Source organism: Meriones unguiculatus, chromosome 5, assembly GCF_030254825.1.
Source record: "Meriones unguiculatus strain TT.TT164.6M chromosome 5, Bangor_MerUng_6.1, whole genome shotgun sequence".
Lineage (NCBI taxonomy): Eukaryota > Metazoa > Chordata > Mammalia > Rodentia > Muridae > Meriones > Meriones unguiculatus.
The window spans coordinates 40,555,179-40,582,696 of NC_083353.1; the positions used below are offsets into that span (position 1 = coordinate 40,555,179).

General features: G+C 38.6%; 1 protein-coding gene and 1 non-coding gene across 12 annotated transcripts; both read left to right on the forward strand.

The window, feature by feature from the left end:
* Trnag-ccc (transfer RNA glycine (anticodon CCC)) lies at positions 1-71 on the forward strand. The gene has a single exon. It is a non-coding gene; the product is annotated as a tRNA-Gly (tRNA).
* A 265-nt stretch (positions 72-336) lies between these two features.
* On the forward strand, positions 337-27,097 carry Tia1 (TIA1 cytotoxic granule associated RNA binding protein). 11 transcript variants are annotated; one of them, XM_060383677.1, is made up of 14 exons: positions 361-632; positions 9,555-9,651; positions 12,137-12,235; positions 14,204-14,258; positions 14,427-14,459; positions 15,699-15,786; positions 19,657-19,732; positions 20,450-20,558; positions 20,930-21,025; positions 21,141-21,225; positions 22,301-22,424; positions 23,296-23,441; positions 25,198-25,370; positions 26,763-27,097. In XM_060383677.1, exons 1-13 carry the CDS (start codon positions 607-609, stop codon positions 25,322-25,324), a joined length of 1,161 nt encoding a protein of 386 aa, XP_060239660.1. In that variant the 5' UTR covers positions 361-606; the 3' UTR covers positions 25,325-25,370; positions 26,763-27,097. The 11 variants fall into 11 exon arrangements, 6 of the variants coding, with proteins under 6 accessions (XP_060239660.1, XP_021490180.1, XP_021490181.1 ...); XR_002476342.2 differs by lacking the exons at positions 25,198-25,370; positions 26,763-27,097 and adding an exon at positions 22,565-22,673 and having other exon boundaries at positions 351-632; positions 23,296-23,433; XM_021634505.2 differs by having other exon boundaries at positions 25,198-27,097.
* Positions 27,098-27,518: the final 421 nt, after the last annotated feature.

The window sequence follows — 27,518 nt, forward strand, 5'->3', positions numbered from 1 at the left end:
GCGCCGCTGGTGTAGTGGTATCATGCAAGATTCCCATTCTTGCGACCCGGGTTCGATTCCCGGGCGGCGCATGCCTTTTTCCTCTCTTAAAACAAAATAATTTGAAAAAAAAAAATCTTTCCTGCAATGAGAACACCTGTTATTTTATTTTTTTTTTAACCTCCTAGAAGATTTTTATTTCACCATATATCACTAATGAAACAGTCCGCTCGGGAACTACACGAATTCCGAACTATTGCACTGCGCCTGCGCAGTCTGAGCCGTCCCTTGCCTGGTGGAAGAGCGACTGCGCAACAAGTGAATCAAGGCTCGCAGCCTAGGCCGGCTGCTGGGGGGGCCCGAGCCCGCAGGCCAGCTGTGCGCATGCGCGGCCGGGTCACTCGGCGGACCGCTCTAGGCGTCCGGCTCGCCGCCATCTTGGATCGGGCCTTCATTGTTCGCGGTGGGCCGGGCATTTTTGTGTAATTGCCGCCAAAGAAGAAAGCGAAGTAACCTCCAGTCAAGCGAGGAGGGCCGCTCTTCCGCAGCCATAGCCGCCTCAACAACTTGGGAGGTAGCGAAGGGCAGGGAGCTGGACCCTGAGGTGCCGCCGCGACCGCAGCAGCCATGGAGGACGAGATGCCCAAGACTCTGTGAGTCTGGAGCAGCGTTGAGGGAGGCGGGATGGTGGTCGCCCCGTAGGGAGGCCGCGGCCCTGCGCCTCTCCGCAGTCTATTGTTCTCCGTGGACGCCGCGCTGTGGTGGTTCCTCCCTCCCGTGCGCACGCCAGGATGCTTAGAGCCGAGAACGGGCCGAGAGGACGATGGCGGGAGAGGGGCTCGACCCTGTCAGCCCCTCGGCTGGCCGCCCCGCAGCCCCCAGACCTGGAGGAAGGACTTTTCATTCAAAGCTCTCCTCAGGACTCCGCACATCCTCCTGTAGCCCCTGCTTGCTGCCCATTTTTCCCCGCCCCCTCTTGTCGAGGAATCTTTTCCCATTTCCTTCTGGAATTTCCTTTCTCTTTCTTTTGGTAGGATTTGTTTTCATTTTTAATCCTTGAAACTGAGGTAAAACTTTATTCTTGCAGTTGAGAACTGGAAAAAAAAAAAAAAAAAAAGCCAGACATCTTTCTTGAAAGCCTTTGGCTTTCCCTCTGTAGCACTCCGCTGACCCTCGACCAAAAACCTAACTGGACACCCAAGGATGTTGAAACTGTTCTTTAAAAATGGAAATCCCACTCGGAGGAATGCATCTACGGAGGGAAAGTGATTTAGTTAAAACATACTTACCACCATAATTACCATTTGCTAATAGTGATTGACATTTTTAATAATGAAGCAACCGTAGTCTGTCAAGTCTTAATTAAGCATCTTTAGTGAGTATTAAGTAACTCGAGTTTAGGATATTTTCTTTGTCTTGTAACTTCGCCTCTGCATTCTTTGTTTTCCACCTCACTAGATGAGGTTATCTCGCCGTTGTTGGATTGCACAGGGCAAAAGGAAAAGCTAAAGGGATTGTGGGTTGGTTTTGTTTGGGTTTTTTTTTTTTCGGTATATTTGAAGATTGCAAATTGATGCTTGTTGCACCGTGCACACAGTTCAAAAATGAAGTCGATTTAACATGCATCATCTCACAGTTTTAACTTTACACCTAGTTCCTAACATCACTTTTTCTCCTCCTCTTCCTCCTCCTCTGCTTTTCTTCTTCCTTCTTCAAGAACCCTGGTACTTTTAGAGCTATGTACATTTAGGGCTCTTTTTAAAATTGTTATAAAGTATAGATAAATTGTTATCCCCTTCCCAGTTTTCAATTTTTTTTCTTTTGTTTGGTTTTATTGAGACAAGATGTCACTATGCAGCTCCAGCTCTCCAGGTAACTCACTATTATAGACCAGGTTGGCTTAGAATTCACAGAGATCTACCTGCCTCTGCCTCCTGAAAAATGGAATTAGAGGTGTGTGCCACCACACCCAGCCCCAGTTTGCAATTTCAAGTTGGCATTTTTTTAAATGTATATGTGAAATCTTGTTTTTTGAAAAGGGGTCTCCTTATATGTAGCTCAGGTTGTCCTTGAACTTGCTAACTACAGTGGCTCAGAATTACCAGTTATTTTTCAGTTCTGATTTCTAGTTCTGAGTCTTCTGTGCCCAGTTTATATTTTTGTTTCTTCTTCTCCCCCCCCCCCCCCCTTGTTGGCCTACTTGAACTCCCTTTTGGCTCCCAAGCTTGTGAAGGTCCTCCTGACTCTGGTTCCCAGGTGTAAGGGTTACAGTCTTGTGCCACCATAGCAAACTTACAATTTTCTTGATATATTAAATATTATAGTAGTTTATGGGACTTTGAAGGAGCTTTTTTAGTAAGGATGCAATACTTAGAGCATGACCCTTTGTTTTTGGAAAGATTGTATTATTTATATATATTTATAGGAAACTTTTTCTTTTTTCTCTTAGCATTTTGGAATTCATACTGCTATACTTTCTTGGTGGTGTCTTTATAAGATACTTGAAAAACTTTTTAAAGCTTTATTTCAGTTGTAAGAGTATTTTACAGGCTAGAGAGATTGCTCAGAGGTTAAGAGCATCAGTTGCTCTTTCAGAGGTCCCTAGTTCAGTTCCCAACAACAACCACATAGTGGCTCACAACCATCTGTCATGAAATCTGGTACTCTCTTTTGGTGTGAAGGTGCACATGCAGACAACATTGTATACAGAATAAATAAATATTTTTTTTAAAAAGTATTTTACCTGCATGTAATATATATGTGAATAATATATGTGAATCTTCAGAAGTCAGAAGAAAGCATTGGATCTTCTGGAACTGGAGTCAGGGATGGTTGTGCGCCACCAAGTGGGTGCTGGGAAACACACCAAGGCCCTCTGCAAGAGCAGGTGCTGTTTATTGCTGAGCCATCCCTCTAGCCATTCTTTATGAAATTCTTATTTTGGTCTGATTTATTTTTTATTTATGATCTATCTATCTTCTATCCATCCACCCATTCTATCTATCTGGTTTTTTGAGATAGGGTTTCTCTGTGTAGCCCTGGCTGTCCTGAACTTTTTTGTAGACCAGGCTGGCCTCGAACTCTCAGCAATCCTCCAGCCTCTGTACCACCATGATGGCCAGTGTTTTTACATTTTAAAAACATAGTGACTCTGAAAGTCAGGGTTTTCTATTTTAATGTATATTCTTAGCCACAGTGTATTCTATGGTAAGTAATCACATGTTTTAAAAATCTGGCACAGTTTAGAGTCAGTCAGAATTTTACTTTGAGAGTAGCCTGTTTTACTCTCATGTGTGTTCCTAAATTACTCAAGAGGGAACATCTTCATTTGCTTAGTTTTTAGCATCACTTTGTTAAGTTAGAGATTGTCAGCGATACGTTGAAAACATATTGTAAGAAAAATCAAATGTTTATACAGCAAGATAATTTTGAGGTGTATTCAACCTATACCTAAGTTTAAACACTTGTAGTGAGTAGTTGGTTGATGTACACATATTACTCTTCCCATGTATACGTTTGAATTTGTCCATAATAAAAAATAAATAAAAATATGTATAGTGAGTCTGAATTGGCTTTGGTCACTTTAAAACTTTGGATTTGTGAATTAAAAACTGTGTACTAAACTGGAAAAACATAATGTTAGCTGATGGATTTCCCCAGATCCACCCTAACATCTTTTGTGTGATTTACTGTCAAATGCAATTGGCTACTCTTTTTCGATAGCTGTGTAGTAATTATGTGGCCATTATGGCTGCTAAGATGTAGGTCTATAAATTTTACAGTGTCACTAACAACCTGCAGCTAATTAATTGTTGATGCTAATGTGGGCTTTCTTTTTCCACCACCCTGTGTATTTGTAATTTTTGTCCACCCCTCTTCTCTCCAGAGAGTTTGACCTTATGAGCCAGCATCTCTTTGGTTGAGTTATATTGGCTTGTCTTTTTCCATTTCTCCCCGCCCCCCTTCTTTTGAGACTGTGGCTTACTATATAGCCTGCCCTGGCCTTGTACTTGTTTATTCTTAGTTAAGGATTAGATAGACATGGTGGCTCATGCCTTATCAAAACAAAATGAAAAAAAGCTTACATTCTAGTCCAGTATTTCACAGTTTCTTTTCTTTCTTTCTTTCTTTTTTAGACAAAGTCTCAGTTTTGTAGGGAAGGTTGCCTGAAACTTGTGATCTTCTTGCCTAGCAGGTGTTGGGATTAAAGACATTTTGTTTGGAATTGGGGTAGAAGTCAGGTCATCTTGGTGGAGCAGATTCCCTCATTTTTTACATGAGTTCCAGTGCTGATGTCAGGCTTGGCAGCAAGTACCCTTAGCTACTGAGCCATCTTGCCAGCCCTGGCCGCCAGTCATTTTATGTTAAGACAGGGTCTTACTTTGTAGCCTTGGCTGTTCTGGAGTTCCCTATGTAGATCAGGCCAGCCTCAAACTCCTTGAGATCCTGTCTCTGCCTCCCAAGTACCGGGATTAAAGGCATGTGCCACTCCCAGTTTCTTAAGAAGAAAACTAAAAAAAATTCTCCTGAAGTTTAATAATCAGGCAAAATAAATTCTCTAGCAAATTGTAAATATTCAAGCATTATTCTAAGGATTAGAAGCATCAGACCCTGGTTTCTTAGCACTGCATAAAAACCAGGTATGGTGTCCCACTCAGAGGTAGGCTTGGGAAGATCAAAGTTTCAAGGCTGGCCTTGACTACAAGAGACTTTGTCTCAGAAAAGTTTACAGAATTTACAAAGAACTAATAAAATTAAAAAATCTTGGAGAGGGAATCATTGATTTCTTTAACACTTTCACTTTATTTGTATGAATGTTTTGCCTGCCTGCATTATGTGTATCCCAAGCAGGCCTGTTATCTGCAGAGGACAATGGATCCCCTGGGTTTGGAGCTTCAGATAGTTTTGAGCTACCATGTGGTTGCTGAGAATTAAACTTGTGTCCTCTGCCAGAGCAACAAATGCCATCTCTCTAGCCCCTCTTTAGGACAGTTATAGAACACGTGATAGAGTCCAGGAGGGGTTCTCCTAGAGCAGTGGCTCACAACCCTTCTAAGGCTGTGACCCACCATCAAATTATCTTCATTGCTACTTCATACTTTAATTTTGCTACTGTTATGAATCATAACTGAAAACTGCTGTTCTAGATACTGGTGGCCTAATACTTTTCGTTTGTTTGTTTTGTTTTTGTTTTTCGAGACAGTTTATCCTTGGCTGTCCTAGACTCACTTTGTAGACCAGGCTGACTTTGAATTCACAGGGATTGCCTGCCTCTACCTCCCTGAGTGCTGAGATTAAAGATGAGCGCTACCACGCCAGGCTTCCTAATACATTTTTAAAAATCTCTGCTTATAAAGAATTTTATCATTAGTTAAATTTAAATTAGTTAAAATTAAAATCTACTTAAGCCATTCCCTCTGATTTTCAGTTTTTCCATTATAAAATCACATTTTAATATGATGTAGCTGCAAACAAACTCATTCTAACGTTCTGCTTTATAAATTCTGTAAATTAACTGTCGAGAGCTGTATTAATAAAATTGAATGTTTTCAAGAGTTTTGGAATCATAACTTTGATTTTAGATGGGAATGGGGAGTGTTCAGACGGTCTCATGTAGCTGGTGCTGCCCTTGAATTCCTGATTTTTCTACCTTTGCCTCGCAAATGCTGGGATTACAGGAGTGTTCCTACACCATACCTGCTTTTTCAACTATTTGGAAACTTAGTTGTCCACTTCAAAAATCAGTATTACTCCGGATACAGTTGCTTGTCTAGCACATCCTAGTTTCAGTTCTATAAATTGAGTTGAATGAACTCTGTCCTTACATTTTCACTTGCAGTATTGATGCCCTTACAATCAAATTTCACTTGTTAGGTGATAGTCATTTTGAAAAGTTATAGAAAAATAACAAAAACGGTGCACTGAAAACTAGCTGCCTTTCCCACCATTTAGCCAACTGTACATTATTTATGTTTCTATGTGTTTTTTTTTTGTTTGGTTTTTAAATTTTTAGATTGAATTCATTTAGTTATTTGTGTGTGGTACCCACATGGCTTAGTATATGTGGGGGGGGGGGTGTCAAAGCACACTGTGTTGGGTCTGTTCTTCATGTGGGTCCCAAGGATCAAACTCAAATTGGTCAGACTTGATGGCAAGTGCCTTAACTCACTGAGTTGTCTTGCTACTTCTTTGTTTGGTATTTTGAGATAGGCTAGCTTTGAAGTTCTAGAATTACTGGCATATGCTACCATACCCAGCTAACCATGTTTTTGTTTTGTTTTATTTTAATCTTTCTTTGCTTTTTTTTAAAGATATATTTATTTATTGTTTATACAATGTTATGTCTGCATGCTAGAAGAGGGACCATATCTCTCTGTAGATGGTTATGAGCCACCAAGTGGTTGCTGGGAATTGAACTCAGGACCTTTAGAAGAACATTCAGTGTTCTTAACCTCTGAGCCATCTCTCCAGCCCTCTTTCTTTGCTCTTTAATTAAAATGTTTGTGTTTGTTCAAGACACTTAAGTAGTGACACTTAAGTCTCAAATACTATATAAGAATAAGTGTTTCTCTTAGGTAGCCATAATATGCTTTCACCGTGAGGTTACATTCATACACTGTGCATGTGTATGTGTGTGTGTTGATGACACTCAAAACCAGAGATTCCAGTAGTGCCAACTTTCCCAGCTTGGTTACATCCTCAGCTCCAGATACAGTGTTAACTGCCAAAGAAGACAGGATATAAGGGGTGTGGGGTTTCGCCCAAAGGTCATGCCCTGGAAGCTTGGAACCTTGTGTGATCATGTTAGGAGGTGGTAGACCTTTAAGAGGTGAGTCCTATATATGTGTCTGTAACCCCAGCATTTCAGAAGTGGAGGTAGGAAGATTAGGATCTCTAGACTAGTCTAGACCTTGTTTCAAAAAAATCAAAAGAAGTGAGTTTCAGTGAAAGGCTGTAAAGTCATAGGAACACTATGTTGGAAAAGGATTAGCGGGTTCTTCCAAGACTGAGTTAACAGCAAAACCAACCCAGGTGCTGGGGCATTTCTGTATGTGACCTTTCCACTTCAACACATGATGCAGCCAAGAAGTCTCAAAAATGCCACTGTCATGTTTGGGCTTTCCAGCCATCAGAATCATCGGTCAAACCGACCTGTGGATGTTATTCACCCTAACATATTTTGTTAAGAAGAGCACAACAGTCTAAAGATGGCGGTTTTCACTTCACTGACATTAGTAGTTAGCTTTTTCTACACCTGTCTTGACTTTATAGTTCTGCACAAGATTGGTACATGACCCCAAAAGGGTTATACTAAATGCCAGTATGGTATTTGGTGTGCTTGGAGCCAAGCCTGGTGGTATAGCCTGTAATCTTGGCTACTCTGGAAAGTGAGTCAGGAGGATTGCAAGTTCAAGGCCTGCCTTGGCAACTTAATAAGACTCCATCTTACAATTACGGAACTAGTTTTAAAGGACTGAGGATGGCAAAGGCCCTAGGTTCAGTTCTCACAAAAAAAAAAAAAAAAAAATCTTGGCTTGTAACTAACTGCTCAAGTAGTAAGTTTTGTGTCAGGATAGTAAATACAAGTCACAAGAAAAAAACTGAGTAGTGTAAGCATATGAGGAATTTATTTAAAGTATATTAGAATCAAGTATAATGGCACACCCTTTATTACCAACATTCAGAAAAAGAGGCAGATAGATTTGGTGGGGAGGGGTAGACAGGTTTTTCTGTGTAGCCTTGGCTGTCCTGGACTCACTTTGTAGACCAGGCTGTCCTCGAACTCACAGAGATCCACCTGCTTCTCTCTCCCAGAGTGCTGGGATTGCAGGCATGCCCTACCACTTTTAACCCACATTCATAATCAAATCATAGTCTATCTCATTCCATCCCTGGAAGGACATTGCCATCACATCTTCCACTGGAGTCAGGTACCTCAGTGCTGCTCCTGTTGTTGCTTATAGGCTTCTCATTGTTATTTGCCACCAAATATATTTTCTTCAGGCTTGTTTCTTTGTTGTTTCAGGGTCTCACTAAGACTTGGAACACCCTATGTATTCCAAATTGGTTTTTCTCATTGTTCTCTTGCCTCAGCCTCCTTAGTGCTAGGATTGCAGGTCTGTGCTATCATCCTGGCCTAAAGAAACATTTGTAAGTAAAAATAAGAATATGGATATAAACTATAAAATCCTTAGGCCAGATATGTTAGGGCATACCTGTAAGCTAGCTCACAGAAGCCTGAGGCAGGAGGATTAATGGGAGCTTGAAGACATAATGGTCCACATATCATGACCCTGTCTTAGAGAGAGAGAGGAAAGCGAAAGTCCAAAGAACTTACTTTTTTAGTCCAACATAGGAAGGATCTGCAGTTTGCACGTTTGTTTGTACTTTTAGAACTAGTATTTATTTAGCTAATAGACTTAAAACAGCACTAGTTATAAAAACTTGAGGGCAACAGTAGTGACTAACTTACTGAGATAATAGTTCAGTTCTTATGCTATTTGTATAAGGAAGATTTGCCCTTTTATTTCATTGTTCTCCCTGTCCCCACATCTGAGACAAGCGTTTCCTTATGTGTCCCAGACTCACTTGAACACCCTAGCCTCTCAAGAGCTGATATTATAAGCATGTGCCAAATAAATCTGGCTGTCTGGCTCCTCCTTTTCTTTCTTGTCCTCTCTTCCTTCCTCTCTGAAGCAAACTTGTGTGTATCCCAGACTGACCTCAACAAGGAATTTTTGATCTTTCATCATATTGTAAATGTCTAATTCCATGCGAGTTTTGACTCTGCATTGTTAAAGCTTGCTCTACATTTATTTAACAAGCATTCTTCTATAAAAAGTAGCAGCCCCTCAATCCCTAAGGCTTACCTACCTTGATTGTCCTGAGCTCCTGCTCAAAAGGCAGGGTAAGTACTTCACTTTCCCCTTGTAATTCTCATTTTCGGAGAGTAAGCTCCCATCATTAAGAAATTGCCATTTGAATATGGTCTTGTCTTTCCAAGCACACCTTTTCTAACCCACTCCTTAAATGTTTCTCAGGGCTTCTCCCTTTCCCCTCTTCCTACAGGATCCTCATAGTCACAGTGGCTCTGTGCTGAACAGCAGAAAAAGGAAACTAAATTTTATGTGCATGTAGAAGTGCATGTTTGGTCTTGAAACGAAGAAGCTGGGTGTAGAGGCAGAGACAGGCAGATCTCTGGGTTTGAGGCCAGCCTGCTTTATAAACAGAGTTCCAGCCATCCAGGGAAACACAGAGAAACACTGTTTTCAAAAGAAAAAAAAGAAAAAAGAAAGAAAGAAAGAAAGAAAGAAAGAAAGAAAGAAAGAAAGAAAGAAAGAAGTCAAAGATGTATCTGTGTGTTACCAATATTTTTCAACAAGCAGTTTTAGAAACATGAAAAGGAATTTCTCCTCCTGAGACAGGAGCTCACTCTGTAACCCTAGCTGGCCTAGAACTCTCAGCATGTAGATTAGACTGGCCTTGAATCTGTAGGTTGGGATTATAGGTATGAGGCACCATGCTTAGCAAAAAAATAAATCTAAGATGATAATTTGTTCCCCTCTGTCTTTCAGATACGTCGGTAACCTTTCTCGGGATGTGACAGAAGCTCTCATCCTCCAGCTCTTTAGCCAAATTGGACCTTGTAAAAACTGCAAAATGATTATGGATGTAAGGGTATTTCACTCAGTCATTTTCTTCTTTTTTTTTTTAACATACTAATGAAAACTGTTATAATTGCAGAACTTCATTACTGTCTAGATTCTTAGTGAATTTGTAATTCATCTGTTTAGTAGGCAACCAAGTATAATTTTTTTGCTAAGTGAAGGAAGAAAATTAAACATTTTTAGAAAGGATGGGTTGTGTGGGAATGCACTGTCCTTATAAGAGCTATTGAAGCATCCTAATTATCTTCTATGAAGTGTTAATTGGTTGAATGATTTACGAATTCAGTTATTAGATTGGGAATTGGGGTAGACTTATACAATGAAAAGCATTTTTAGCTTCATTTCTAAAGGTTTTCTTGAATATCTATCAGACCTTAATGTGTAGAAAACATATTCATATGGTATTAAATGATACCTATTTTTTTGTTTTGTTTTTTCAAGACAGGATTTCTCTGTGTAACAGTCCCAGTTTTCTTGGGCTTGCTTTGTAGACCAGGCTGGCCTCAAACTCACAGCGATCCACCTGCCTCTGCCTCCCTGAGTGCTGGGATTAAAGGTGTGAGCCACCACGCCTGGCTAATATTTAGTATGTATGTATGTATTTATTTATTTATTTTAGAGGATTTATTTATTTTATATATAGGAGTGCTCTATCTGCATGTATGCCTGCATGCCAGAATAGGATGCAAGATCTCACTGTAGATGGTTGTGAGCCACCTTGTTGCCAGGAATTGAACTCAGGATCTCTGGAAGAACAGACAGTGCAAACAGATATGTAGTTTTTAAAACAAAGTTTATTGTATATGTATACAGGTAAACAGACATATGTGTGGAGGCCAGATGTTAATATTGGTGGTTCCTCATGCATACATAGTAAACAGGGTTATATACTATCATCCAAGATGATCTGGAACTTGTTATGTGATTGGGACGACTGCAGTCCTCCTGCCTTAGCTTTTCAAGTGCTATAGAATGCCACCATAGCCTGGCGATTGTCTGTTTATTTTTGAGGCAGGGTCTGTGTAATTCAGACTGGCCTCAAACTTGAAATGTTCTGTCTTAGCTTCCTGAGTGGAAGGATGATAGAGACTATCTCAACGAATCTAGCATAAAAGTGTGTTTATTGAATTTTATGCTTACTCTATGCTCTGAAATTTTGAAGTAATAATCTTTAATACTTTCTAAAAAGCCTTAAAATTAAATGTATTATAAAATAATTTATTATTCCACACTGCTAAGTCCAGACTATTAGATTTTTTTTTCTGCTTTAATTTACCGTAATCTTGAAGCCTGTGTGGTAGTGCATGCCTGTAATCTCAGAACTCAGGAAACAGAGGCAGGAGGATCACTACAAGTTGGAGGCCACTCTAGGCTACATAGTAAGTTCCAGACCAGCCAAGGGCTCCATAAAAAAACTGTCAATAAATAAACAGACTGCATCTTGCTTTGAGCTAGCGGTATGTTCAGTGATAGAGTGCTTCTTTAGCATGCACAAGGCCCTGGGCTTTGGGCTCCAACACTGGGGATTCAGATCTTGCTTGTTGTATCCCAGTGAGATTCTTACTAAGTATGCCAGGTTGTCTTTTGACTTGCTGAGGATGTCCTCAGTATTCCTGGTACTGGGATTACAGATAGACAGATTTTTTTTTCTCAGATTTAAAATTTTTTATTTTATATAACCTGAGTGTTTTACATGCCTCATACCCATGCAGGTGAGAATAAAGTGTCAGATCCCTGAGGTTGGAGTTTGTGAGCCACCACATGAGTGCTGGGAAACAAACATGGTTTTTCTGCAAGAGTAACAAGTACTCTTAATCTCTGAGCCAACTCTCTAGCCCCCAAGGGGAAAATTTTTTTTAAATGTTTCTCCGCAAGCAAAGAACTTGAATTATAAGTCCACATTCTAAAACCTATTGTAAATATTATCAGAGCCTATTTGGTGTCCAGAACTTAGTTTAAGAACAGGCTGGAGAAGATTAGTTAAGATTTTCTGCCTGATGGTGGTGGCCCACACCTGTAATCCCAGCACTTGGGAGGCAGAGGCGGATGAATCACTGTGAGTTCGAGGCCAGCCTGTTCTACAGAGTGAGTTCCAGGACAGTCAAGGCTACACAGAGAAACCCTATCTTGAAAGACAAAAAAAAAAGAAAGAGAGAAAATGTTTGTATATCACAAATTAGAAGCAGTAAGATATGTGAGTTTGTAGCAATAAAAAGTGATATACAGGGTGGGAGTAGTAGAGCTTTTATTTATATAGTGGGTATAAGGCTTTGGGTTTTATCCATTGCACTGCAAAAAGAAACAGAAAGGGAGCTACAGAAAAATCATACTTGATGTTAATTTTTTTTTTATCTGAAAATTTACTTGTGGAATGAGCGAGTCATCCTTCATGGCCTGTTAACTGTTGAAGTTCTATATGGTGAAGAGGAAAAATAATTTAAGTGGAAGAATAAAGCTGAAAATTGACTTCTGTATTTTGTCTCCAATAGACAGCAGGAAATGACCCATACTGTTTCGTGGAATTCCATGAGCATCGTCATGCAGCTGCAGCGCTGGCTGCTATGAATGGGAGGAAGATAATGGGTAAGGTAAGCTGTCAGAATTATAGAAGGTGACTTGCACTGGAGAAAATATTTTTCTTTCTGCCTCCACCTTCTAGGTGGAACTACAAGTGTATGCCATCACACCCAATTTTATGTGATGCTTGGGGTGGAACCAGGACTTGGAACAGCACTCTACAACAGAGCTGTATAATCAGCTCTTGGAATAGAAAGTTTTAAATTGCATTTTACCTTGTTTCTGTTTTAAAACCATTTTATTCTCTTTGTGGCAAAGGGTCAGCTATTTGTATTTGTATTAAAATGGTAGGATAGGGCTGGAGAGATGACTCAGCATTAAGAGCATTGGCTATTCCAGAGGACCTGGGTTTGAGCCTTGTACCTGCTTGGTGGCTCACAATCATGTGTAACTCCAGTCCTAGGAGAGCTTGTTTTCTTCTTGCCTTGCACTCCAGCAGCTCATAGATGGGGTAGATGTTGTGGTGGAACCACTCAAGGCCCTGGATAAGAGCCTCGGTGGTTTCTGTGTTGTTCATCCTGCCAGTTCCACTTTGCCAGAGCTACCAGGGCCAGCTCCACTAGTGCCAGCTCTCCAGCTTTGCCCAGAGTAGGGGCAGGGCCAGCTCTCCTGCTTATGCAGCCAGCAAGAGGTGGGATTGGCTCTTCTGCTCTCATACTCTCATGCTCCCACGCCCACCAGGATCAGCTCTACCTCACTACTCAGGCAAGGTGTGGGGGCCACTGTCCTGAGAGCACACACTTTTAATACCAGCACTCAGGAGGCAGAGGCAAGCACGACTGTATGAGTTCAAGGTCAGCCCAATATATATATAGCATGTTCCAGTTCAGCCAAGGCTACGTAGTCTCTAGATACCAGAGGCCTGTTAACTCCTTTTCTCCAAACTGCTATGCACAAGATAGTTATGGAACTACTCAAATTTGGAAGAAACATAACAGTAATATGGAGTACTAATGGAGAGGTATCCAGGAGAAATGTATGGGTAATTTTGATTTACCAAAAAAAAAAAAAAAAATTGTAGCTGGAGGTGGTGGCACATGCCTTTAACCCAGCACTCCTGAGGTAGAGGTAGGTAGATCTTTGAGGCCAGCCTATTCTATAGAGTGAATTCCAGGACAGCTAGGATACAGAGAAACCCTGTCTCAAAAACAATATACAACTTTAATTGCAGATTTGAGAGCAGAGGCAGGTGGATCTCTATGAGTTAGAGGCTAGCCTGTTCTCCATAATGAGTTTCAGGACAACAAGAACTACATGAAGAGACTCTGTCTCAAAACAAAACATAACAAAAAAAAAAAAAAAAACACCAAAAGAAAACACAAAATAGCCAAAAAGCTAAAAAAGTTATTTGAACATTACCAGAAATGTGCAAAGATTAGGATCTGTCAGACATATCTACATTAACTGGGTGTGGATGTTAAAGCAAGAGAATTAATTCAAGCTCAAGAGTGTATTCAAGCTCAGCTTGACTTAGTGACTCATCTTATAAAATGTAGAGGAGGCAGAGCCAAAAATACAGCTCAGTGATAGATTGCTTGCTTCTCTATCAATGTGAGCCTCAATGTTTAATCCCCAGAACCCCCCCCCCAAAAAAAAGATGAAAAGCATGTTGGTTATAGTGACGGCTCAGTGATTAAGAGCACCTGTTGCTCTTCCAGAGGATCTGGATTTGATTCCCAGCACCCATATGATAGCTCACAACCTTCTGTAACTCCAGTTCCTGGGGATCCTTTGCCTTCTTTGGCTTCTGTACAGGTGTGTATATCTGGTAGTAGGAACAAATGTGCACAGACATAAATGAAGGCAGAACACCTATACACTTAAATAAAAGAAATCTTAAAGAGCAGAACTGTAGTTTGTCAAACTAGTGCAGATGAGTGCTAAGATTATAAAGAGCTCAGGAGTCCTGCACTTTGCCTCTCTTTGTTGTGTCAATGTAATTTTGAGCTTTATCTTTATGGAATATAATTTTTTTTAAGGAAGTCAAAGTGAATTGGGCAACAACCCCCAGCAGTCAAAAGAAAGATACAAGCAGTAAGTACAGTTGATGCCCTGTGGGCATTTATTGTCTTATACCCCATAGTTCTATTGTAAAACAAATAACATCATACCTGTTTGCAGTAATATTTTGATCATTATCCTGATATGATTTAATGTGTTTGTGTTAATAAATTTAAGAACAAATCTAATCTTTGTCATCAGGTAGTACCGTTGTCAGCACACAGCGTTCACAAGGTAATTGTATCTTCTTAAACATAAAATGAACTCTCTTGAAAGGGTATTCACTAACCACCTCAAGTTTTTTTTAATTTGATAATGGTTGGGGGGAGCGGGGTGGAAGAATGTAGTATTTTTGTTTGTTTCTGGCAATATTTTTCCCTTCTTCCCATTGTTGACCAAGTGTGGCTTGTCCACAACTTTGTTGCTAGTTCAAGCTCTCTGTCCCCTTGGTAGCAGCTGATGCCTTAGAAATACTTTCACCACCTAAAGGGCAAGATACCCTACTTCCCTGAGGTCACCTGGGCTTCATACCCAGATCTTCCAGTGCTCAAGTTGCTCCTGAAACAGTGTTTCCAGAAAAGCAACCCAGTGTGTTGCTTAAGGCCTGCAAATAGGGGTAACTTCTCTTTCCAAATCTACTTTGTCAAAGTTAATGTATATGTCCATTTTAAAGTGTTCCTCAGCAAGTTTGGCTTTTCAAATGTGTCTTTTGAGATCTGTCTTTAAAAAAACAAAATACAAAGCTTCACAAATGGGATGGTTATTTCTCGCCAATGCTTTTTTTTTTTTTTTTTAAATGGTGCTGATCTAAAGTGAAGGGATTACTGTTTTCATTCTGTTGCCTTCAGTCTTAGTTCACTTGCACATGGATTCACATAAACTGAATGGTGTAATGTCTGGGCAACCAAAACTGTTGGCTTTTGAGAAAACTGTCAAATACTTTAACATCAAACTGTTGCAATGCAAGGTATTTCTTTGATTGTTCTTCACAAAATAATGGCTAAACCAAGTATTTCATGTAGCTAGCTTCAGTAAATTGCCTTAAGTAAGGCAAATCTAGTCTTCATAACTCTCAGTACCATTATTTAATTGTAATTTATAAAGCCTAGATGTAGTAATAAAATGAGTAACAGTAAATAATTACTATTAGAATGATAACTAAGTCTTACTTTTTTTTGCAGAACTGAAAGTTTTTATATGTTCCTAGTTTGTTTCCTAGACCCTTGTAATGACTGTAACTAGACAGTGACTGCCAGTTTCTGGTAGCTCTCAGTCTTTTTAGAAGACTTTCCTGTGTTGTTAACTTTGATTTGTTATGTTTAAGATTGATAGGATTTTATAGCGAGGTTAGTATTTTATTTATATTTGATTATATAGTCTGTGCATTATTTTAAGAATACTTTATTGGATCAGTTGTAGTATTTAAGTTCTGAAGTTGTGTTTTTCTTTTCACTCCCCTCCTTCCTTTGTAAGATCATTTCCATGTGTTTGTTGGTGACCTCAGTCCAGAAATCACAACTGAAGACATCAAAGCAGCTTTTGCACCATTTGGAAGAATTTCGTAAGTAACAGAAGAAAAATAAAACACTTAATTAGAAGTGACTTTATGTAATAATTATAACTTTGTTGTGACTGGGAGCCTTAATTTAACACTTTAAATATAACATATTCCATGTTTAGAGATCATCCAAGAGTGATGGGAGGTTGTAGTCCCACTAATGAGTAATTGATGTTCAGTCATCTTTTAGCAAGAGTTCCTCAGGCTCTTGTCATGTACATTTCAAACTCCTAGAGGTGGTGTGCTCTAACTGAAGGAGTTACTCAGGCACTTGTATGATTCCATGCATTTTATGTTAATTTAACAAAACAAAACCTAAACAGTTGTGATTTAAAAAAGTGGTTATTAAATATTTCTTCCTTGACATTTAAACCCTCTTCCCCTTTAAAACTTAACAATAGTTTTATGGTTTTGTGAAACACTACCTTCCTTAAATTTCAACCAAACTTAGTAGCCATGCATTTTAGGCTCTTTGTCAGTATTTATTCAGGGGAGCATTCATCATAGAAGAACTTTAAAAGTCTGAAAAGCGTGCCATATTAACAGTATGAATAACAAACAGTTTCCATACTTACACAGGAGCTGTTGTTGAGTTCAGGGAAAGTGTGTGGGGTTTCTGATTCCTTTGTTATTGTGTCCCAAGAACAAAAATAAAAAGAGAATTCTAGCAATGGCTGGTTTGAACAAACAGCAGATAAAAGTAAGGAGATTGGAAAGTAGATGCCCATAACATTGTGGGAGTTTTTCAGTTGAGAGGAGTACTTGGTTGGTGAGAGAATTACCTTGAAGGTAGGACAGGTTTTGAGCTTATAAACAGACTCTTCTGTTACATGACATTTTTTTTTTTTTTTTTTTGTGAGAACTGTTAAGAAAATAGTGAGATTTTAATTTCTTGGGGTTTTTGTTTGTTTGTTTAATAAGCTGTTTTAGGATTTCAGAAGTGGTTGGTTAGCTTTCAAGTGTCTAGAGTAGACAGGTCTTGTTCTCTCAAGCTCTAAAAGCCCCTCTCTGCAGAATCTTGTGTGTTTTCATTTTGGTGTCGAGAATCTTGGTAAGTCTCATTTCTATCTTCAGAGTAGTGACAGTCACAGAAGGCTTAAGTGCTCTGTTCTGATCCAGGCTGCTGCTCTCTGTGTGAGTCATTTTAGAAGGAAGGAAGGGTTGAGTGTATTTCAGGGCTGACACTTCTGAGGCATTAGAAAGAACACAGCTTTTTCTCATATTGTGAACAAATGAAGTGGCTATTTTGGTGGATTTTTACTTTTGATTGAATTACCTTTTCTGATGAGAATTTTAGTCTGAGATGTAGACAAAGATTATTAATAATTATTGAAGGGCTGATAAAATGGTTCAGCAGGTAAAGGTGCTTGCTGCCAAGCCTGATGACCTGAGTTCAATCTCAAAACTCCACATGGAAGAAGGAGAAAATTGACTCCTGAAAACACACACCCACAAAATGTTAAAAAAAAAAAAAAAAAGAGGTGGTGGCATATATCTTTAATCCCAGTGCTCAGGAATCAGAGACAGGTAGATCTTTGTGAGTTCCAGAACAACCAGGCCTGCACAGAGAAACCGTGTCTCAAAAAACAACAGCGAAGAATATAATTCCAGCCTGGCATGGTGGCACACATCTTTAATCCCAGCACTCAGGAGGCAGAGGCAGTTGGACCTCTTGAGTTTGAGGCTAAGATGGTGTACAGAGCAAGTTCCAGGACAGCCAGGGCTACACAGAAAAACCCTGTCTGAAAAAAATAAAGAAAATAAGAAAGGAAGGAAGGAAGGAAGGAAGGAAGGAAGGAAGGAAGGAAGGAAGGAAGGAAAGAATTTCTTAGTAAATACTTTTACAAAGATCCTCCACCAGAAAGATCTTCAGAAAGTTCATAGCGTGTGGTGGATCACGCCTCTAATCCCAACAAATTAAAAAATGGTAAGGTTGAATGGCTCAAATTTAGTAATTTCATGACATTATAGTTATAAACTAGTCTGTATTTTTGTTAAATATGACTACATCATATTTTTAGTCTGGATTTTTTGTTTGTATATGTATTTTATAAGTGTGTAGGTGTATTTGTGTGTGCAAGTGTATATAGATAAGAGGTTACTATCAAGTGTCTTCATACATCACTTTACACCTAATTACATTAACGTGGAATTTTTCACTGGAACATAGAGTTCACCAATCTTGCTAGTCTAGCCAGCTAATCTTGAGTATCCCCTGTCTCTGCTTCCCAAGCACTGAAATTACAGGTGAGCTGCCATACTGTCCCAGCATTTATGTGGGTGCTTAGAGATCTGAACTTGGGTCCTTTCACTTGTATGATAGCATGTTATCTGCTGAGCCATCTCCCCAGCCCCAGTATTTGAATTTTCTTATGGGCCTACAATTGTAAGCATATTTTTTTTAATAAGGCTTTTTTGTTGAGGTAATCTATGCTTGAATATTAGCTTATATAGGAAGTTAGCTTTCCTAAATTGAAAAAAAGTTATTTGGCAATTGGCAACACATAACACATTTTTATTTTTGTTTGTGTTGTTTATTGTCGTAAGGATAAGAATAGTCTGATAGCTGTGTTGAAGGGTTTTTACAGGAGATGTCTCTGTAGGTAGTTTATACCATGCTTGATTTATAGAAGATGTGTAGTATATGGTGGTCTATTAATTATTTAATAAAATATTATTTTTCCTAATTTATATAGCTTACACCCCTCCTGTTTCTTGAGCTTAGGGTCATAGAGCAAATTTTGATATAGAAATAATTCAACTACCAAATTAAATGCATGTGTGCCATGTAGATAATAGTTACTGTGAAGTGACTTACAATAGCTTTCCCTAATCATCAGAATCTGTCATTTTGATTGCACTTAATAAATTACTTCTAAACTGATCTCAAATATGCTTGTGTATACTTACAATTACATTGCATGGCTCTCTTACTTGGGTTCTTGTTGTAAACATGCCTGTTTTGTTCATGTGTCTTGAGAGAACAAGCATTGTGACATACCTGGCTAATTTAAAATAGATTGCCTGTGAAGCACAATTTGAGTCCAGTTTTTTGAGGTATGGAGTTTTAGCTATCGTGGCTGGGTTTTTACTCAATCTCAAATAATAGGGCTCTGGTTATTTTGCAGAGTGTCTCTGAAGAATGGACAGAATTGCCCTGGCTAACTACAAGCTACGGTTCACAGTGGATAAATGTTGGCGTGCTTTTTTACTTTCTGACTTTTTAAAACTTTGTTTCATATCTTGTAGTTTCCAATCAATCTTAATATGAATGCTGTTATGAAATTCAGTATAAAATCTTTTCTTATATAGTTTAAAAGTAAAATGTGTTTGTGTATTCTTCAATGATTTAGCATTTCTGAAAAATGTCAAATTTTCAAAATTTACCCTAGCCCAGAATGGGGATATATATTCATCTGAGAAAATAAAGTAATTAGCTTAGCTTTTTAATCCTTTAGTTTTTAGTTTTGTATTTTAATTTTTTGAATGATTAGGTAGCATATGGTGCCAAAAAAGCCAATTATAAATTGCATGGTTAAAGAAAGCCAATGTATTGTACCTAAGAACCTTATAATTACTAAGTAATTCGTAGGAACATCTGCTTTCACCATGCTTAATATTTAGATATTCATAAAACATTTTGAAGTGGGAAACTTTCTTTATAATACAGATTTATATTTGAGACATTACTGATTTGCATGTCTAAAATTAACCCTCATTAGCCAATAAATAAGTTTTATAGAATAAAAGGTGAATTTATATTAATGGTTTACTGTTAGTAAAGGTGAAATGTAAGAATGAATTATATTTGGCTCTCATTTTATGCTCAGAGGACAGTTTACAAAACTCAGTTTCTGTTGGATTCTGTTTCAGAGATGCCCGCGTGGTAAAAGACATGGCTACGGGGAAGTCTAAGGGATATGGCTTTGTCTCCTTTTTCAACAAATGGGTGAGCACAATCAGAAATGCATGTAACAATGCTCTAGAGAAGATGAACACACTCAGGTTGTTTTAGTCTTTTTATTTACTGTGTGTTTAGTTCACTGATAATCAGCATCTTTCCTAGAAAATACTCTTATTAAAAGATTTGGTTATTTAGTCATTTAGCCCCACCCAACACATGCAATACTGATAATTATGTTTCAAACTAGGCAAAGTAAACATGCTTACAACCAGATCAAAAGCCCAAAATGTCAAGGTACTTTTGGCAATTTGTAATTGCTGGTGTCCCCAAAACTATGAGAAATGTATCCTGCTGCACCTATGTATCCTTACCTCTTTTTCGCATTCCTCAAACCTGTTATCCAGGAAATGGAACTTAAAAGCAATGTTGCAATTTTGGAAAGCTGTTAGATATTATGTGTTTCATAATGCATTTTTCCTTTTTCAAAATCTGCAAAAGTGTCATGTTTGAGTTTTTTTGGTTTTTGTTGTGTTGGGTTTTTTTGTTTGTTTGGTTGGTTGGTTTTGGACAGCGTTGTCTTGGACTCTCTTTATGGACCAGGCTGGCCTCAAACTCACAGAGATCCGCCTGCCTCTGCCTCCCTGAGTGCTGGGATTACAGACGTGCACCACCATGCCCGGCTCACATGTTCTTTATTGCTATAAGTTGTTGTAATGTCAACTAATTGCAGCTTCTTTGTTGTCTCTAATATGCGGAAAACAGGATGCAGAAAATGCCATTCAGCAGATGGGTGGCCAGTGGCTTGGTGGAAGACAAATCAGAACTAACTGGGCAACCCGAAAGCCTCCAGCTCCAAAGAGTACATATGAGTGTAGGTGCATTGGAGAAGAGAAGCAATGTGGAATTGTGGAGAGAAAATACACTAGATTTTAAATGTTAGAGCTGTTCCTGGAGACTTAATGCAGAAATAGATGAGAAGGAGATCAAGACTGCTGTTCAAAATGTACTTAGTTTTCATTTTTGTGATTTTAAATAATTATCTCTAATGTCAAGTCTCCTCTTAAATAGAGCATATGGGGTAATATTTATGCATTTTGGGGGGAGGTTTAATCCTAAATTAAATGTAATGTGTTTTATAGGCATTTTATTGAGGAAAACTGCCATTATAGTAGTGTAGTTAATGAGTTAATCCTTCCAAATATGGGTAATGATTTGAAGATAGAAAATGTTCTCTCTCCCCAGCGAACACCAAACAGCTGTCATATGATGAGGTTGTAAGTCAGTCTAGCCCCAGCAACTGCACTGTGTACTGTGGAGGGGTGACGTCAGGATTGACAGGTATGGGAGTTACCTGTGTGGCACCTTGAAATTAGCTTAAACTGAGAAGTTTCATATATATAGGTTTTCAAAACTGTGAATTCTTATTATGTTCTTTGTTTTTGTTTTCTAACAGAACAACTAATGCGTCAAACTTTTTCTCCATTTGGACAAATAATGGAAATTCGAGTCTTCCCAGATAAAGGATATTCATTTGTTCGGTAGGGGTAGTTTCTTTCAAAGCTTTTTTCTTCAGAAATAATTTTGAACCCTTAATATAGTGATTTTCTTAAGAATTGTCTCAGCTTGATCACTTGAGATCCAGCTCAAGTATATTTACCTGGATAACGCTGAAACCAGAGAGAAAAATGTCTTTAGCATATAGCTGTATGATCTTTTTTTATTTACTTTTTATTGCCAAGATCTCACTGTGCTGCCCTGGCTGACCTCAGACTCACAGAACACTACCTGCCTCTGCCTTCCAAGTGCTAGAATTAAAAGCTACTTACTGATACATTTTTATAACTTCCTCTCTCCAGCACAATACCAATAAAACATGTCCTCCATTAAAACACAATTCCTATGCCAAGTGTGGGGGTGCAGGTCCGTAAATCACAGCACTTGAGAGATCGATGATCAGAAGTTCCTGATCATCCTTGGCTTCATTAGAGAATTCAAGGTCAGCCTGGACTATATGAGACCCTGTCTTTAAAAAAAAAAAAGAAAGAAAGAAAAAGAAAAATTTCCACAGCTATAAGATCTTTGAAAAATACAGCAAACGAGATGTGCTACTTTTTTGGTGGGTAAATGGGGATTATTTCAGGTTTTTTTTGGTTTTTGATATGTTTTGTTTTGTTTGTTTTTTTGAGACAATGTTTTTCTGTGTAGCGTTGGCTGTCCTGGAACTCTTTTTGTAGACTAGACTGACCTCGAACTCATAGCAATCCACCTGCCTACCGAGTGCTGAGATTAATGGTATGCTCAGAATCCTCTTTTTTTTTTTCCATACTTGCTTTGCTTTTTTTCCCTTAAACATTCAAATTTTTTTTCTTAATTTAAAGAAATAGTTGGTATTAATCACTGCTTAAAAGAATTTATATTGGAGGGCTGGAGAGATGGCTTAGAGCATGGGCTGTTCTTCCGGTGGTTCAGCAACCACATGGAGGCTCACAACCATCTATAATGAGATCTGGTGCCCTCTGTTGGCATGCAGGCAGAATAGAAAACTGTAGATAATAAATAAGTAAATTAAAAATAAAAGAATTTGTATTAGTAATTCTTAATTGTTTCCAATAGGTTCAATTCCCATGAAAGTGCAGCACATGCGATTGTTTCTGTTAATGGTACTACCATTGAAGGGCATGTGGTGAAATGCTATTGGGGCAAAGAGACTCTTGATATGATAAATCCCGTACAACAGGTGAGAGGGTCCTTGACTTTGGGATAGAATTGCCAGGCTAGTAATGAGGTTGCTTTAAAATGAAACTTGTTGATAAACCTTGTTAACGAGTTTCTAGCTCACTTCATAGTATATAAGGGCTCTTCCTACATGTATTATAGTTCCGGAATGGTGTGTCATGGATTGCAGTGGTGACATGATGAATGTAACCGCCTCAGTTGACTCATGCTCACACAGTGGATTTTAAAATGCTCCGCCAAACCTAACAGGGTATTAAATCTTTTCTTAATACTTGGTAGATATATTTCACATTGATTTGGAGAACTCACAAGCATGCTTGATCCAACTGAACAAAAAAATAAAGCTATAAATATATGTAAGCGTAGTATTGCTGCTTTTTTTTTCTAGGCAACTTTAGTGATCCAAAACCTGACAGAGATTTCTATGAAGGAGTTGTAAAAGGAGCATAGAGGTGCCAGTGAGATAAAACCTTAAAGTACACATGTAGACTTCTAATGTTTTCAATCTGGAGGAACAAACAGCAAGTTTAGTCTTTATCATTAGTCTTGCTTGAGCCTTACAAAGACTGCTATTTAGAACACCATGTAGTTACAGTAGTATAATGTCACTATTTTTAGTGCTCTCACTCTCTCTCTCTCTCTCTCTCTCTCTGTGTGTGTGTATGAGAGAGACAGAGACAGAGAGAGTGATGTTGGGGATTGACTCCAGACTTCACATAGATTTAGTAAGCATTCATTCTACCACTGAGCTATGTTCTCCCCAGGCCTATCCTATTATTTCAGTTGTGGTAATGGCTCTATGCCTTGGCTGTATGGTATATATAAAGAACTTCAAGTAATACTAAATTTTCTGTTGTAATTTTAATTGCTAGCAAAATCAAATTGGATACCCACCAGCATATGGCCAGTGGGGCCAATGGTATGGAAATGCACAACAGATTGGCCAGTATGTGCCTAATGGTTGGCAAGTACCTGCCTATGGAATGTATGGCCAGCCGTGGAGCCAGCAGGGATTCAAGTAAGTACATTTGCCCTTTCTTTTCTTTCTCCCCCCCCCCCCCAGCCCCCAAGATAAACCCAAAACAGGGTTTATCTGAATAATAGCGCCCTGGCTGTCCTTGGACTCAAGGAGACCCACCTGAGTCTGCCTCTGCCTCTCTGCCTTTGCCTCCTGCGTACTGGGATTAAAGGCATGCACCACCATACCTCTTGCTTTTTGCCTTTCTTAATCTTGGAAAAAGTCAGAAAGAAACTTTTAAGTATTAAGTAAATCATGTGGCCCCAGTGTTAAGCATGATGATAACCTTGAAGGACTTTACCTAAGATAAAATTTTGCCTAGATACAGTTAATACATTTTATTTATTTGTGTGGCACATGCACCACTATTTGCTCATGGTGGCCAGGGGAGAACTTGTGGAAAGAAGTTCTATCCTTCTACCATATTGGTCCTGGGGATCAAACTCAGGTTGTACAGCTTAGTGGCAAGCACCTTGACACAGTGTGCCATCTTACCAGTTCCTACTTTTTGTTTTCGAGACATGTGAAGCCCATGCTGGCCTTGAACTTCAACTCTAATCATACTACTTCTACTTCCCAATTATAGGGGTTCAACACCACACCCAATTTCCTAGTGAAGTGCTTGATAGTTTCTAAGCCTTATTACTATAGCTCCTTATCTCTTGAATACACACAGAGAAACCCTGTCTCAAAAAACCAAAAACCAAAAAAAAAAAAAAAGTAAAGGTGCTGGAACTGGGAACTTGCTGTTCCTGCAGAGAACCAGGCTTCAGTTCTCACCACCCACATCTGTAACTCCATTTCTAGGAGATCCAGTAGCCCTTTCTATTCTTATTAGGCACCAGACATGTGGTACGCATACATACATGCAGGCCAAGAAAAGACTCAAACATATAAAAACAAATCTTAAATAAAAACAGTAAAAATAAATCCTTAAAAAATATTCTTTTGTGAGGTGTGATAACGCATGTCTGTAATCCCAGCACTCAGAAAGGCAGAGGCAGGTGGATTGCTGTGAGTTCAAGGTTAGCCTGGTCTACAAAGTGAGTCCAGGTTAGCCAAGGCCACACAGAAATTCTGTCTCAAAAAAACCAAGGGGGGTAAAAAAGAAAAGAAAGAAATATTCTTTTAAAAACTACTTTCAAGTTTTCCTTGAGTATTATAGATGTTAGTTCTCATTATACTTGGTGATCAAGGTTTGTGTGTGTGTGTGTGTCTTTTGCTTTAAAACAAGGTCCCATGGTGTAGCTGACTGGCCTCTGGAATTAACTGGCCTCAAACTCATAAAGACCAGCCATCTCTGCTTCTTGAGTGCTGCTTGTTCTGTGTGTATTCAGCCTAAGTGGAGGGATGGTTTTTCTAAGTTCAAAGGGATGAATGTTTATAGATTATAAGATTTTCTTAGCTATGATTTCCAAAAAATTTTCTAGAAAAGCTACCCAAATAGATGTATGGGGATGCTTTTTCCCGGCTCTATGTAGCTCTGGCTGTCCTGAAACCAGCTGTATATTCCAGGCTGGCTGGGAACTCAGAAATCCGCCTGCCTCTGCTGGTGTTTAAAGCGTGCGACACCACACCTGACGAGTGATGCTTATTTTTAAGAGAAAATACTTTTATGTTTGTTTTCCTGGCTTAACAGTTTTTCCCACATTTCATTAAGAAAAGGTATGTCCTTGTGTATTGTTACTCACTCCTAGCCTGACACTTTTTAACAATGGATTCCTCTCCCCTCTGTTTCTCTCACTTTCTCTAACAGTCAGACCCAGTCTTCTGCACCGTGGATGGGACCCAATTACAGTGTGCAGCCACCTCAAGGGCAGAATGGCAGCATGCTACCTAATCAGCCTGCTGGGTATCGAGTGGCAGGGTATGAGACCCAGTGAAAACAGACCACAGAATGGAAGCCAGTGGCATGAAGCCACAGGGAGGGTAGGAAAGTTGTTGTTTACTTAAAGATTTATCAAATCAGTCAGTACAAATGCCAGATACAATGTATTTATTTAAATTCTTTTAATCATGAAATTACTTTTCATCCACATTGTTTTAAAAAGGAACAAGATGGTGGATGTCTGCCAATTTTTGCCTTCATTATCTTTTTTGATAAGGTTTCTCAGATCCTTGTTTCAAAGACAAATGCAGGGATTGCTGCCACTTTTTTAAAAAAATAAGAGGCAGAAAATTGCACAATGTTGAACTTTTTTCCACTAAAATAGCGTGCAGTTTTAGTTTGCATTCCTGATGATTTAAAACATGTAATATAGATGTAAAAAGAAAAGCCAAACTTGTGCAAAGTCTAAGAGTTCTTTATGACTTTCAGCACAGTTCTGTGTTAGGTTTAAAGAGTAGGCATTGTGTGAGCTATACCATCTCCACTGTTATCCCTTTGAAAATTTTAAATGTAAATTATTAGTTTATATAATTTTGTATCTACATTTTTTTCACAAATTTGTCCTGCCTTATGAAAATTCTGTAAAATATTCTTAAATGAAAAGAAATGATGTTCACTTAGATTGCAAACTTTTCTCAGATGGACTGATAATTGCATTCATCTTGTTTTTATATGAGAAGGTGCCTCAAGGATTCCCTTTTGGATTTGTTTAAAAGGATTTTTATCTTCTGTGATAAACTTTGCCATGTACTAGGAACTAGAAGAACAAGAGATTTGTTACTAAAGAGCATCTGCAATGTGATAAGTGGTCACCTACATCAGTTCATGTGTCAACGTCTACGTTTATATGTGCTATTTTCTAAAATATTTCAGCAGTTAGCAAACTTTGTATGTCATTTTCTTCCTATAGGTGTCATGAAGAGTAGACGTGAGAGAGGTTTTACATTTATTTGCATGTGAATATCACATACATACTTTGGTAGTCTTTGATACAAACTCATCTGCTCTTGTTTTTCAAGAATTTTGAGACACAAAGTTGTATGTAAAGGAATATATTAGTTTGATGTTTTCTAGTTAGATTTACTTTAAAAAGTAAATCCACTTTAATATGTATAAATGATAGCTGTGAAACTGTAGAATATTCCTCTGTCAGGCTTGGGATTCATTAAGAACTCCAAAATCAGCCAGACAAAACATTTTTTTAAATATTCAGAGGCCAAAATATGAACAAACAAACAAACCCTTAAAAATCCTACCTCCTTAAGTAGCCTTCCAGGAAGAGGCTCCTCAGCACAGACGTGACTTTGGTTCTTTGGTACCTGATCTCTTGGAGCTCCCACATTATTACTTTTGAGGTTTTCTCTTTGCTGGCATTGTTCTAGCCTTGGGGTTTCTAGTATATTTCAGAGTCTCTTGGTTTGGTTTGGTTTCAGTGATGACCATAACCTCCTCCTTGACAACAGAGAGGAAGGAGTCCCTGTGAATTGTGGGTTTTGAGACCTGCAGAGAGCTCCCAGCATTTTACTTAGGCCTGTGGAATTGGAAGCATTTCCTGGCCTGTATCTTCCAGGTAGGAGCACATGACTCTAACCTGTTTTCTAAGCCAGTTCCCTTGTAAAGCAGAGCCCAGGAAGACAAATGTGTGCTTCTTTGGAGCTCAGTTCTATGCAGTTGTGCTAATGTTTCATTAAGTCACTGTGTATTTTTAAGTACTAATACATTGAAATTTGCTTTATGAAGATGAATAAATTTTTTAAATACTTGGAAATTTTATTTCTTTGTAAACTTCTACAGATCAGGACAAGCAATAAAACCAGCTTAAATGAAATACTAAAAACAAAAAGCCCACACATCAGGAAGATATTTTTAGTTTTTCTGGATTTGTTTCTATTTTAGCATCCTCAGTATTTTTCTCTGTTTAAGAATTTTACTTCTTTTGCAGTTTTAGGCAGGATCTTTTGGGCACAAGTAATTATTTTGTGCAAAAGTGTAATTTCTCTCTTTTGACTCCTTCAAGTCCTGAGCTCTTTTATTTGCAGCATGTTGTTATTGCACAGATCTTAAAATTCACATTGATTTGCTGTTGAGGTGGTGGTGGTGCTTTGTTCCTGATGACATTTCAGGAACATAGCTGGTATTGGTTTAGATCATTTCTCAAACTAAAAATTTTCATCCTGGTATAAGTATCA

What these genes read in the sequence shown, in the direction of transcription:
- Tia1 (XM_021634505.2), top strand. Translation starts at nt 607, where the DNA reads ATGGAGGACGAGATGCCCAAGACTCT. An exon ending in ACTGCAAAATGATTATGGAT is followed by an intron (nt 9,652 to 12,136) that starts GTAAGGGTATTT and finishes TGTCTCCAATAG; the next exon opens with ACAGCAGGAAATGACCCATA. An exon ending in GGTGACGTCAGGATTGACAG is followed by an intron (nt 21,026 to 21,140) that starts GTATGGGAGTTA and finishes GTTTTCTAACAG; the next exon opens with AACAACTAATGCGTCAAACT.